The 14,996-nt window shown below is 35.6% G+C and overlaps 1 protein-coding gene across 7 annotated transcripts in view; it reads left to right on the top strand.

Annotated features, from left to right (window-relative positions):
• Positions 1-14,996, top strand: part of LOC120073376 (ARM repeat superfamily protein) — an 80,756-nt gene that overhangs the window by 26,524 nt on the left and 39,236 nt on the right. For all 7 annotated transcript variants that reach the window (XM_090312106.1, XM_090312105.1, XM_039026199.2 and 4 more), the window contains exons 12-13: positions 1,236-1,383; positions 8,186-8,235. In XM_090312106.1, coding sequence (XP_090168232.1) covers positions 1,236-1,383; positions 8,186-8,235 — 198 coding nt within the window. The remainder of the gene's footprint in view (positions 1-1,235; positions 1,384-8,185; positions 8,236-14,996) is intronic.

The raw sequence follows: 14,996 nt of genomic DNA, 5'->3' as shown, positions 1-14,996 counted from the left end.
AATAATTTTTTTTAATACGTATATTTATTTATGTGTATATATGTTTACTTATATTTGTATATATATATATATATATAACAGTAGCTCTAAAGCTATTGTTTTTGTTTTCTCTTTTATTTATTTTATTTTATTTTTTTAAAATTTCATTTCATTATAAAATTAATTTTTAAACTTTTTATTAAATTTTAAAACAAAGAATTGTTAAAATGTTTTTTATTATTAATTTAAATAAATAGAATAATAATAATACCAAATTGTTACCTAAAAGGTGTACCATTTTAATATAAATACAAAAATTTATTGATTTTAAATAAAAAATAATGAAAAATAAAAAAATAATAGACGGAGAATTTTTCCCCGTGGGGACCCGATCCCCGAACGGGGATTTCCCGACCCTGACCCTGACTCCTCAAAATGGGGAATGGGGTGGGACAGAGATTAAAAATCCCCATGGGATTGCATCTCCGGCCCCGCCCTGCCTCGTTGCAAAGCCTAATGGTTCTCCCTTGCCAAAGTTTTCGAAGACTTTTCCATCCAAGACATCAGTCTCAATCGGAAGGCTTTCATCTTCCATTCACTATAGTTTATTCTGTTAGCATTGCCTTTTAATGCAGGCTATACTTTGTTGTAGTCGTCTACTTTTAGTTTATGAGTTTTGTACCGTTTCGTTTCTGATCATATATTTTCTTGTATCGGATCCTATTTATTCTTGGAATCTAGCTTTTGGATTGTCTGGATTGTATTGGAAATGATGAGAGTGCTAAAGAGACTTCAACCTAGTATCCAATCAAGTAAAGTTCTGTCTCTTCATTGTATTGTTATTCTCGCTTTGTATTGTCTCATTTCATTATCTTAATGAAGAGGCTCGTTTCCTTTTTAAAAAAAGAGATCAAATCTATAGACACAAAGGAAAGCATGTTGATGAATTCTTATCTTTTTATGATGTGGTGCATCAAATTCTGAATGATATTTGTTTAGGAATACAACACTATGCAGCTGATTAATGAAATAAAGATATTCTTTTAGGAAAACCCTGATTTAAGCCATATAGAGAACTATAATGAGCTACTTATACAGTAATTCTTTCCATACAAAATAATGCTCGACTACTTGGGTTGTTGCCAAATGTTAATCTTGTCTGCTTCCTTTGTTATTAATGAGGATCAACATTTTCTGTCATTTTGTTTATCACTGATTTTTATTTTCTGTTCTTTTTCGTTAATTTTATGCTGCAGAACCTACGTTGTTCTTACCTTCCTTAGTACGTCTTGTCTACTCGTCAAATGATAAAGTTCTAGCTTCAGCCAGGGAGGCTCTCATTGGGGTGCTCAAATGTCATAATGAGAACGTTGGAGTAATTTTTATGCTACTTGACTGTGTCAGGTATTTTGTTTGCCTACCTCTGTTCCCTCTCCCTAATAAAATGAGAAGATGCATAAACCTGTGTGCATTTTACATCAACTTATAACTAATAAAATGAGAAGATGCATAAACTTATATGCATTTTATATCAACTTATAACTTATCATTGTTAAGATCAAACCGGGTAAAAATGGAAGAATAATTTTCTTTATTGAGAATCTTGCATACAGTGTGAGATATTTGGATACACCTATTGATCCCCTCGGCTTCTAGTTTACATGGATTATTACGTCTCATTGTAATTCAAGTATTAGCCTCTTTTCATTATATCAATGAAAAGTTTTGTTTCCGTTTAAAAAACAAGTAATCCTGGATCTATAGAAAATTTAATGTTTTAATTTCGAGTATTTTTTTTTGTTCGTGAATGATAAACTAAAACTGATGTTAGCGGGTCACTCCTTGTATTTGGCATACATTACTAAAAGCAAATTAAATATTAGGTTTCAGTATGAAATAAACAAAGTTGGGATGCCCTATTCTAAAAATGCCACAAATAAAATTTATCCGTATTGGCTATGGCAATAGATGTCGTTTGAAGGCAGGAGTTGCTTTATGCTTCTTTGTTTGAGTTTGACTATTCGTCGAAAAAAAATAAAGACCTTCGCTTTCTGTAGCCCTGTCAATCATCTTCCTCTTTTGTGAGTTTATGAATGGATATAAGGTTACACAATAATTTGGGAACATTTATGAATTAGATAAGGTTAAGAAAGAGGAAATTTTGATGTTACCAACACAGGTCATGATAGAGTAAGAACTATCTACAATTCTTACCTTCTTATTTCCTGCACATGGCTTATAAGAACAAAATATACTAAGCAACTAGTCATATGGTCGGTAGCTCTTGAGTCTATTATCTATATATATATATATATTTTAATTTTTAATTTTTATAAATTATATTTTAAGGAACAATTAAGGGACGAAAAGGAAGACATTATTTTATTTGTTTGGACAAATGAACAAGATGGAGTTGATTGGCTGGACGGTGGCACGGTTAGCTTTGACCATCACCATTTGTTATGGAGTGAATTGAGTTGCAACAAATTTGACTTGTTGACCTTGAGAAGTTTCAATTGCAGTGTGAAGAGCTCGTTTAACCTTTAGGGCCTGTTTGGGGGCCTATATGTGGGGAGAGACATAGCCCCTATATCACTGTTTGACCCATTGATATATCATCTCCCCTTTTCACTTCCTTCAACATGTGCATAGTAACCCTCATTTAACAACTCTCTTAGCTTCTCCATCCCCACTTCCTATATCTCCTCCCTTCTCATACCCGATCATCACTTTCTCCTCCCTTCTTATGGCCCACTTACGTTTTTATTTTTTTATTCTTTTCTTGACTTTATTTCATTATACTTCGGATGTAATTTTTTTCCCACTATATCCATTTTATTAAGAAATCATGGTATTTCAATCTAGTTCCATGTACCTATTTATTACCTTCAGTTTACATACATTGTTTTTTCCTCCAGTGTCCTATGATAGAGTATATTAATAATTTATTATCTATAAATTATGTCATTCAAGTTTTCATTTTTATTTGCTTAGTATATCAATTATTTATTTGTATAATGCCCATTAAAAAATCACAATATTTTTAATTAAATCTTTGTACACAATTTTTCTAAAATAAAAAAAAATCCATCAATATTCAAAATCTACTATTTTATTTTATTTTATTTTTTATTCAAAATCTACTATTCAAAAGCCAAAGCCCATTATAAAACCTCAACATAAAACTCATCTATGAATATATATGAGAAAATAACTGACCATTCATAACCTTTTAGTTCTCGATAATTTTTAAAAATTAAATTTATAAATACTATTTTCACTTGTTTATTTTTATATACCATTTTCAATTGTTTATTTTTATTTTTTATTTGTCTTACTTTTGAAGACTCTCTTCAAAACTCAAGTCATGATTGAAAATTATATATATATATATATATATATATATATAGTATTAAAAAGTGGAAAAGTGTTTTAGAAAAAGAGTTGGTATGTTCATCCCTGACTTAGAATTAAATTTCGTATTTTTAAATGTTGGTATTTCGTTGACTATTTACGATTAATCTTAAATTTTGACTGAGTTTGAATAATAAAGAATTATTTAAAAGACAATAATTGAATACAAACAACTGAATCGATACTGTAATTGAATTATAAGATTAAAAAAAATAGTGTTCATACAGGCGAATTATTTTAGAGTACAAAGAACTGAACCAGATAACACTGACATATGAACTCAGATAACACAACTCTACACCCCAAACACAGACATCAGAACTCCCCAAACATCAGAACTCCAGACATTCTATATCATCTCAGCGCCCCAAACAACCCCTTAGTTCCTAGTAAGAGGTTTATCGTGAATCTTCCAACACATTCCTCTTCATAATTTTGGGTCAGCTTTCCTCTCGTTAAACCTCATAGAACGATTCACATATGGAAGGTAGAAGGCGAAAACCAAGGATTCAGCCTTTTACTCTTATTCTTATAAGTAAGCTTTTCTAAAAAATTTCACCTTAATTAATGCTGATGAAACAATCTAAAAGACTTAAGGTATGTGTATATGTTTGGTCAAGGCCTCCCAAATAATGCCCAATGGCTTCAAGAACTGAAATTTTCCAGAAAGGCAGTGGCAGATTCTTGATGGAAATCCAACCTCCATAGCTGCTGACGACCTTTGGAAGAGAATGTTCTGACTTGGACGGCTTGAACTTAAGACGAAATTTCCTGAATTTGCCCCATTGGCCATTTGCAAATTTGGAATCAGTTTTCTTGTTACACATAATTAAAGCTTTATCATCCAGAAATGGATTGATTACAATGGAGGCCTGAAAGAAGTCTTCAAGAGTGGTCTCAATTTCAGCCCAAGAGTAAAACCCCATCAATCTTGTTACTACTAGCATGGAATTGAAATTCAGATAGAATATCCTTTTCCTTCTTGACCCAAAATGACGAAGCTTGAGGGAGGGACTTATGGAAGTGCACGTTTTTTATCTTGCTCGAGTGTTCATCACATCATTTGATTTTAACTTCAACATATGATTTTGATTGACTCTTTACCTGAGAGTCACTTGGAGAGTCTTCGAGCTGCTGTGATGTAAACCATATGAGTGTTTTTATTCAAATGATTAAAACCTTGTCCATACAAGAGAAGGGATTCTCTATTTATAGAGAATAAGTGTGTGATAGGAGTAACTAATTCTAAATTTAATATTTGACCCTCAATCCAATTACATCTATTCTATCCCTCCCATGAAAAAAACCCGTTCTTGAGTTTTTTAAAGCAAAAATGAAGGTAAAAATAAAACAATAAGCCTTAGAAAATGTACAAACATCCACTTTGCAAGTTTGAAGAAGAGTCAATTGGGGATGGGGATTTTGTATTTCAATGGATTTGGGTGTGGGTTGTAATGCAGATTTCATGATAAAAGGATGGATTTCAAAGATTTCAAATTGGCATCGGGGTTGGGTTTGATTTTGGGTCATAGGTTAAAAAATCCCAATTTTTAGGAAGTAGGTAGTGGACCGATGAGTCGGGTCAAGAAAAAGAAGCTGGGTGGGAGAATTGTGAAATCGGTTTGAAATTTGGGTGAAAATTTCGCGAAACCCTTCACCTCGCAAAGTTGATTCGTCTTCTTCTTCTTCCTTGTGTATGACTGCGAATGGAGTGTGCATCTTGCCTCCAATTGCAAACGGTTTGCATAGGAGCTTCTGATGATTTTCTCTGTTGACCATGAGGTTTCCTTCTCCTTCCTTCTTTATTGGAACTTTCGGTTCAGCCATGCGACCTTCTTCTACTTCCTTTTTCATCGGAATGTTTGAACTGACCTCCTTTGTGTTGCCGACGATTTCGTTCGAATATTCAAATCTTTTAATTCGATTGTTTCCCTTTTCTTCATTGTTGTCGATTTTCACTTCCAAATTAGGTTGTGTAAGTTCCAATTTAGAAATAGTTTTGCTGTTTTCATTCCCACATGTGATTTCTTATTCTTTGCAGTTTATATTGGAATATTCCCACTTCTTTGAGTTAATTTCTTCTTCATCTTCTTTACTCGGTTTGTCTTCTTCAACTTGAATCTCATTTTCCTCGTCTTCCTCGTTGGAGTCAACACTGTATTTATGATGTCGTCGTTGGCGATCTAGAAATTTTGGTCGTTCTTGAAATTAAAAAATATGGATCTTGGACGTTTCTTAGTGAAATTTGTTGTTGTAAATTCAGACCATTTCTTTCTTGAAGGTAATTGCTGATTCTTGGTTGAGTCTCTCCAATTCGTGGTAGCGAACGAAGGTCGTTTTGTATTTGATCGAGTGTTGAGAACATGCGTTTAGCTAAATGATAGATATCATCCATAGTGTTTTCGATTGGCCGCAAGCATCGGGTCAATACCTTTGGTGATATGGTGGTGGTTTGTTCCGTCTCTTTGAGGGTTGTCACAGGGTTACTATTGGTAGGCCTTCTTCCCGCCATCAGGTCCAAGTTTCTTGGAGCTCTGATACCACTTGATGTAAGCCAAATGAGAGTTTTTATTCCAATGATTAAAATCATGTCCATACAAGAGAGGGGGTTCTCTATTTATAGAGAATAAGTGTGTGATAGAGGTAACTAATTCTAAATTTATTATTTTACCCTCAATCCAATTACATCATGCTGTGCATTGAAGTGAGAGGTTTGAGGGATGTGTGGGACGATTTCCAGACTTTCTGAAATCATTGTTGCAAAAGAATGCCACCCCTGTTTATTTCCACCTGCTGGAATATGTATATTCATTGTACATTCATTCTTCCCCTTGAAGATGGCCAAAAACCATATTCAATGAACCAACCTTTTTTTGCTTTGAACTTTGCAGTACGGTGGATGCCTCGATCTACTTTGTTTTTTTCGAAGAAAAATCTTGAGGATTGTCCTTTAATATCTTGTGAAAATTCTCTTTCAAACCTTCCATCATTTAGGATGATAAGTATACAACCTGTTTACCTTCCACATCTTCCACGAGAAAGACGAATTCAACTCGCCATGCACAAAAATGCTGATCATCTGAGATGCTGATGAAAGTAGTCGCCGGAGCTACAGCTGAATGGAACGGAGGAGGCCGCCAAAACTAAGGGATAAGAGAGAGGGGATGAGGGAGGAGAGATGAGAGAGGAGTGAGGAGAGTCTATAACCATCTGTAATTATCATTTCAAACAAAGGCTTGTGACAAGTCTCCAAATTTAATCACTCACATACAAGTGAACTACAATCATGAGCATTGTTTTCCTCTTTATGTTTGGAAGAAAATATCTTTTCCTTTTGGTAAGGGTACTTTTGACAATTTTTCAGATGATTGTTCATAGTCCCAATACCATTTTGCTTAGAATGACATGCACAAATAACTCCACGATATTTACATTTAGCGTAAGGGTCCTTAGGATTACCTTTTAGCCTCTCAAAATGATTCTAAACCATAGATTGTTTCACAGTCCTCTGCTTTTTTTTTTTTTTTTTTGGTGGATTTGGAGCTTCATCATTTTCTGATTCAACCTCAATGGTAGTCTTATTTTTTTTCTTCGGCTGATTTTTTTGAAGTATCAATATCTTCTACATTTACTGAAGCCATATTTTCTCTACAATCAAAATAAAATAGCCATTTAGCCCAATCTCACAATTATCACAAGTCACAACCAACTAGTTCACGATTAAATCAGAAGAGTCTAACTTTCTACAATAAAAAGAGAAGCAAAAAATGGCCAATAGACCTCAAAAAGATATAGCAAACAGAACATTTCTAAGTTCTAAAGTTTCTAACTTTCTAAATCAAATATGGTAAATACTCACAAACCAAAAGTGCCTAATACCCATGAAACAAATACAAAACTAAGTCATAAGGGCCTTAAATGAAAAAAAGGGACAAAAAGCAAACACAACTAAATTAGAAATGCCCAATACTCATGAATGCACCGTTGTTGTCGAGGTGGGTGGAAATTGGGAAGGACTATTCAAAAGTCACAAATCAAAACAAAGAGAGATGGGAGGTGGAGATTGGAAAGACACGGGTTGCGGCTGCGGCTGTGGAAGGATGCTGGACGGTGATGAAGGTGATTGGGCTGGGCACCAACATTGAAGATGAAGTGAATGAATAAGAAATATAAATTACAAGTTGGTTGGTCGGTCGGTTCTCGACCAACCCAACAATCCCGACCGACTGCTTCTCAGTTTGTTTTTTGCAAACCAAAGCTGACCGAACCCTCCATCTCCCCCGACCGACCGACGTTGGTTTGCTCAGTTCCAGTCAGTCGGCTCGATTTTTCAGCCTGTCATGCTTACCCCTACCGAACACAATTTCTTTGGCAGAACCTTCTACCCAAATTGAAAATGAAGTTCAAAATGATCTATTTGATGATGGGGTAGGGGGTCTTGAACAAGTTAAGGTAGATGACAAGTCTTGTGTGAACCGAAAGTTCCTACAAATGTTCCACTTAGGAGATATCTTTTAGAGATCTATGTTCGTCGTTGATAAACATGTGTTATTAACTTATGCAAGACAACCTAAGAGTTTTGCTTTCGTTAAGCAGATAACTTGAACATAATTTTTTTTTTTTATAGTGAACAGAACCCATTTTCTTTCTTATGTTTGGAAAAGTATACACCGTACTTTCTTTTTGTCTGATGGGCTCTCTTACTCTCGTTTTCTATTAATTCATTTTTCCCATGAAAGTTTGGTTTCTCTTTTGAAAATTACGATAGTAATTCTCTTGTTTCTCTTTGCAGTGATTTTGCCCAAAACACAGTTCTTCTAAATACAGGGGGTAATGGTCAAGGTAAATTTTCAGATTTATAGCGGATGCATAGCATTTCACCTGTTGGTTGTGTTCAACTCCCAAGTGGGATACTTTTATATAGCAGATGCATAGCATTTTAAATTTTTCTTGGTATTGTATTAGGTGTACATCGGTCGGTCGGTGACCAAACATGTCAGTGTTTTTTTTTTTTTTTTTTTTTTTGTGTTAAAAAAGGCAACATATTTAAATCAATCATGTAGTAGGTTTGGAAATTAGACAACATAAAAAAAAAATAATAAATCGATATTAAAGTAGTAGGCTTGGGTTTGGGTTGGTGGTAGTGGGTTTATTTTTTTACTTTCTTTTTTTAAAAAAATAAAAAAACTAATATATATATTGGTCGGTTGGTTGATTTTGCAAATTTTTTTATAGGAAAACCGAATACCAACTGACCGACCCCTTAGCCTCGACCGACCAACCTTAATTTGGTCGGTTTCAGTCGGTCGGATCGGTTTTTGGTGCCTTTATATACACCCCAAATACGTACATGACTTATGTGGAAGGCTCTGATTTTATGTAATTTATGCATCTTCTCATAAAAGTACCATTGAAAATTTTGATTGAAGTGTAACTTTAATTGTATAGTACATAAAAAAACAAAGTAGCAAAATAAAAGTAAGCATACTAGTTTCCAACTCCTGGTTAAATAATTTTGCACCCTAAACATTGATATTTAACTCCACAAACAAATTAACTCTCCAAACTAAACAACTCTTGATATAATAACTCAATTCACCGCTCCAGATGCCTTCTTATTCTAACCTTTGATCATTCATTGTAATCTTCATTTGTTTCAAGTATTTTCTATATAAAAGAATTTGGGGATTGGAGTTGAGAATTAGAAGAATGGAGAAGTGAGGGCCAGAGAAGTGCATAGAAGATTTCAGTTTGATGCCTCTCTTTGTGTTGTCAACTCTACATTTTTCATATGTACTTTAATTTCTTGCGCTTGATTATTAGGTTGGATTTCACTTGAGTTGGGTGGAATTAGTTAAAATAATCATCCCCTTGTTTGGTCCACATACTTCACAAACAACATGGTATCAAATAATTCAATTCTACCAACTTCAACAGTGTGCTATTGAACTCTACATATTTACCAAGGAACTTTATTGTCCTCTTTTCCTCCCTCCAATATGTTTGCAATAACTCCTTCATAGAAAAGGAGAAAAAAAAAGAAAAAAAAAAGAGATAATTATATAAAAAAAGAGCATGTACTTGAAAATTAGGCCAAGGTGAGCTCCTTCACTCAAATACCCTACAAGGTTAAATCAAAGCACAAAAAAAATAGGTGTTGCAGCGATCTAAGAAGGTTTTCTATCTTCTCTCTCCTCTCCCCTCTCCTCTTCCCATTCTTCCTTCCTCTCCTGTTGTAGCTTTTCTCGTCAGCGCTCCTTTAGCTCGTTCAAGCACTCACGACTCTATCTTCAGCAATCTCCCCTCTTTCGGTTTTGGTGCAAGATATGGAAGTGGAAAGCTACAAGGTGAATGGCTCTTTTTTCTGCATTTGGTTTGACTCAGACTGGTATTATATTGAAGGTATGGAAGTCAACAATGTTCTTCCTCTATCGAAGACACATTTTCATTGCTTTGTGGAGCAAATTACAGAGCTTCTTCAGGGTTCAAGTAATCGTTATTTTCTAAGAAATGATCGCAGGGGCAACAAGGCTTTCAAGTTGAAAGATACCTCCGGTTTGGTTCTCAGATGCATTGTGTGGCTGGTTTCAGGGGGCCGATTCTATATTCATATTCTAGTAGGGTCTTTGTAGTAGGGTTGGCAATCCTTTTTGGGAATGATTAATGGTTTCTTGAAGAAAAGCGAGCTTGTTGTACGACATACTTCGCAGAGGAAGACGTTGGAAGTTTCTCAGGTCACCTTGTTACCCTCAAAGCCACCATCTTTAAAAGGTCACAATATTAGCTATGTGGATATAGTAAAGAAAAAAAGCAACTCGCAATCCTTTGTTTCACTATCGAAAAAATAGAGCATGGAAAATGTGAAGAGAAATCCTCGACCACAAGCTTGTGTTTTAGAACCGTGGCGAACCCTCGGACGACCTATCTAAGATTTGGGGGGATACTTTTTTGTTTGAAATCATGGATCGTGGGTTTCATTACTTTTCTTCCATTCCTTTCTCTCATAAGTCAAAGGATATCGAATGATTGATTCACCTTGAGAGCATTAACCCCATAGAGGAGGAATTCATTTTGCATGCAGAAGAATTATGACATCTTCAAGGGAGATTTCAGTAATCTATGGATTATATCAAGGTTGTTTGTGTTCAATGATTGGAAGGAGATTAGTAAATTATTAGAAGAGTACTTTCAATCCAAAGTTATTATCAATCCTTTGTTTGCTGATAATGCTCTGATTATTATGGAGTAAAATTGGTTTTTTTTTTTTTTTTGTTTTTTTTGTTTTTTTTTTAATGGAAACAAAAATTTTCATTGATATAATGAAAAGAGTCTAATGTTCAAAGTACAAGAAATAGAAGAACGACTACTGACTGGGCTCTCTCCTATCTCCTCTTTTACCTTGCCCTTTGACCTACTTCTCCCTGTCCGATCACCTTCTAACCATCGCCGATAAGCCTTCATCTTCCTCCAACCTACTTCTCCCTATCCGAACACCTTCTTACTGTTGTCTTCACCTTCCTCTGGCCTTTCATCTTCCGAATCAATTGAGATAAAATGTTGTTGCATTTTAGACTGTTTCTTCAGCATGTGGCAAGATGGTAATGGTTTTTGGGTGGAAGATATGAAAAGAGGTCAGAAAGTTTTCTTATCAATGATTATGGCACAGTGGCTCCACACCAGCTTGAAAAGGCTTTTTGAGTAGTCCAACTTTTGAGTTCTTACTTAAGGAAAGAGTAGATCAATGTGTTATTCGTCTTGCTAAATTTCGTGACAAAGAGCGGTGGTTTGTGGAGTGTACGGTATGGCCTTCAACAGGAGGAAGGAAAAACATCCACATCCTGTATGGAGATGGCAAATCCGATTGGCAAGAATTTAAAGAAATGGTTAGTTTTGGTATTTATGGCCCCCTGGAATCCCCTGTTCAAATGAATGAGCTTCAACATCCTTCAAGTAGTTGCAAGTTACAAGCAACCTGCATCCACTCTCCATCCTCAAAAATCCAGAAAGCAAGCTTTGCAGAAGTTTTGACGAACAAAATGGGACCTTCCAGCAATGTTATCTCCTTGCATAATCAGAAGACGGTGAAAAAACAGAGTTCTTACCCTGTTTATTTAAAGGAAAAACAGAGCAATAGTTTGTTTTGGGTGCAAAAGAACCTTGAAGGGTTAGAGAAGACTTTAATAACCTTTGGATTATTACAAGATTATTTGTGTTTATTTGTCTTTAATAACCTTGAGTTTTAGGACGACCAAGGACAAAGTGAGCCATTATTAGGACCCCTTAAAGAAAAGCTCTGATACCAATTATTTTTTATGTATCTAGTTTAAAATACTTAGTCTGTTTTTTTAAAATTTCTGTTACTTCTGTTATTTAACCAACTACCTAGGTAACTAGTTCCAGCTGTATAACTGACCTTGCCCATAAATTAAGAGGCTGGGTTCTAAATTAATAAAATAATAGGTTTTTTTTTTTTTTTTTTTCCAATTTCCTTTCGTCGGCTTACATCAATCTTCAAATGGGCAACCTAGTTTAAGTAAGGAAGTGGAATTCTTAAGGGAATATGGGTTTTGGACCAGAGGGGAGGTGCTGGAAACATGGAAAATTAACCACGTGAAGATCCATAAAAATAGACGAAGGGGGCTTAGTAGGCTTGAATTTAACAATGACATTGAGGCGCATTTGTTAGAATGGCAGAAAAGGAGCTGGAATATGGGCTGGAGGGGCCGGAAGCTCATGGGTAATTTTAAAGAAATGGTGAAAGGGCCCAAAGGCTGAACTGGTTTGTGGTCCAAAAAGTTGTTAATGATGGTCACGTGCCTAGTGAGGAGAAGGAAGATTATGGAAGTCTATGGGGTATTGGGCTGTCCAATGGGCTGAATGCAAGTGAAATGACTCAAGTCCAATTGATTTCCAAGGCTAAAGAGAGACAAATTCTTCCAACAGAGCTGGTAGTGGGTTCCGTGTTTTAGAAGTGTGAGAAGGAAAGTAATTTGTAAGCACACCGTGAGGACAATGTGTCTTCGAAGGGCGGAGTATTGTAAGACCCCTAGTTATATAAATAATAGGATTATTAGTAGAATATTAGTACGGTTATTTGTTGGGGCATATTAGTAAATAGTTAGTAAGTTGGTTAAGTGTTTTTGGTACAAATAGAAAGAGAGGGGTTGGAGAAAGAGAAGAATTTTTTGTGAGAATTTCTTAATTAGGAATTTGGGAGAGGATTCCTCAGCCCTCTAAAATGTGCTGAGGTATATAGTAATTTCTTCATGATATTGCAATATAATTCCATCTTTCAGTTTTTTTTGTTTGTTCTTTATATTCTTGAGTTTGTTCTTGTTAAGAGGGATCCTAACACAAGGATACAACACTTGAACTTTCTAAGCCATCCTCTATTTCACAAAAGTTCTCGAGACTACCGAAGCCATTTCCTAAGCACTTCTCCAGGAAAAAGAAGTCGATATTTAAGTCAATTGTAGCAATTACCAACCTAAACTTATTGGAGGCTCGTTGTGTCCATGCTCAAGTTCCTGATCTTTCCAAGAGGTCAGTTTCTCTCTCCCCTCCCTCCTTTAAACGTTTCCAACACTCTGTTTTCAATATCCCTAACTCTACCCTATGCAAACCTTCAACGTCTCATCAAAAGAAGAATATTGAATTCGATATTAAATCCACTTTTAGTATAAGCAGTGCAGATTCAGTGTTTTGGGGCTGAAGTGGAATCAGAGCAAGTTGCCCGTTTTGGGGATGAATGCAATGCTCTGTTTAACAATGATGTTGATTTGAAAAGTGGTAAGGCGGGTGTTTCCTCTTTTTCTCCACTGCACCCTTTCGAAATCCCATCAAATTTGAAGTCCATAGTTGAAGATTCTGGTCTAACATTGGGCTGACTCTGCTTTGTTTGACGAGTTAATTGAGTTTTTGTTTCTTAGTCTCGGCCTGAAGATTGTCTCCTGGAATACAAGAGGACTCAGGGATGCACCCAGACGATTGGGTCTTAAAAGATTTCTTAAAGAACATATTTCGGATTTGGTTCTAATCCAAGAATCAAAGAGAGATGATTTTAACATATTTCGGACTTGGTTCTAATCCAAGAATCAAAGGAGCTCTAAAGACATTGGATGGACTTATGTGGATTCCTTTGGAAAATCGGGTGGTATCTTGACCTTGTGGCTACTCTTTATCAGTTAAATGCACAATGGTTTGCAAAAAGGTTTCCTGGGTCACTAATGTGTATGGGCCGAATGACTATAAAGAAAGGAGATTTGTATGGCCGGAACTATCCTCCCTTTCCTGTTGTTGCTTGGAACCTTGGTGTATGGGTGAGATTTTAACATAACCTGTTGGGCTCATTAACGATTCCCTTTGGGAAGAGTTACAAAAGGTATGAGGATGTTCAACAACTTTATAGAATCAGCCAATCTTATGGAAATACCTCTCTCAAATGGGAGGTATCCTTGGTCACGTGAAGTTAGTTCAGTCTCCCATTCTCTTATTTATCGTTTTTTTTGTTACTAAAGAGTGGGATGAAGCGTTTGAAAACACAAGAGTTAACCGGAAAGCTCGTACAATTTCTGATCAGTTTCCATTGTTGATGGAGGCCGGTTTGTTGAGTTGGGGACCCTCACCCTTTCGCTTTTGTGGGAGTTGGCTGCTATAAGGAATGTTGTCGAATCATTAAAAGAGCTTTGAGTGGAAGTAGAATCAATGGCTGGGCTGGTTCTGTTCTTAGTGCAAGATTGAGAAGGGTAAAGGCTGCTTTAAAAGTTTGGCATGTTGAATTTGAAGTGATGCAAAAAAGAATGGAAGAGGGGATTATAGAAGAAATTGAAAAGTGCGATGCCATGGCTGAAAATTGTAGTCTTTCTTCACTAGATTTTGATACCAGAATATCCTTGAAGGCTGATTTGGTGAATTTGTATAGAACGGTGGAAAGGAATCTAATCCAGAAAAGCAAGTTAAATTGGATTAGATTGGGAGATGAAAATTCCGGTTTCTTCCATCGGTTTTTAGCAGCTAGAAAAAGGCAGAATTTGATTACAGAATTGTTAAATGATCAAGGTGTACTGACCAATTTCTTTTGTGAGATTGAATGCCTAATTTTGGGCTTCTATGAGTCATTGTACACAAAATCTTCAGGGATTCATTACATTCCTATAAATTTTGATTGGCATTGTGTTACTTTAAATCAAAATGCTATGCTTACTGCTAGTTTATCCGAGAAGCTGAAATTAGATTGGCATTGAAGGCTTTCGGTAAGGGTAACGCCCTAAGGCCTGATGGATTACTGTTGAGTTTTTGTCAAATCCAGGAGAATTCCATATGTTTGATTCAAAAGAAAGAAGATGCTGTCTGTGTTAAAGACTTTAGGCCAATTAGCCTCACTACATCAATTTATAAGGTAATTGCAAAGGTACTTGCTGTAAGATTGAAGAAGGTAATGCCTACTACCATTGCTCTAACTCAAAGTGCTTTTATTGGGGGAGACAAATGCTCGATCCAGTTTTAATAGCCAATGAGGTGGTGGAGGAATACTGAGCTAAGAGAAAAAAAAAAGGGGTGGATCCTTAAATTGGATCTAGAAAAAGCTTTTGATCGTGTTGATT

The sequence above is a fragment of the Benincasa hispida genome, chromosome 3, assembly GCF_027475165.1.
Source record: "Benincasa hispida cultivar pf3 chromosome 3, pf3_genome.v1.1, whole genome shotgun sequence".
NCBI classification, from domain to species: Eukaryota; Viridiplantae; Streptophyta; class Magnoliopsida; order Cucurbitales; family Cucurbitaceae; genus Benincasa; species Benincasa hispida.
This window is presented reverse-complemented; position numbering and strand designations above follow the sequence as displayed.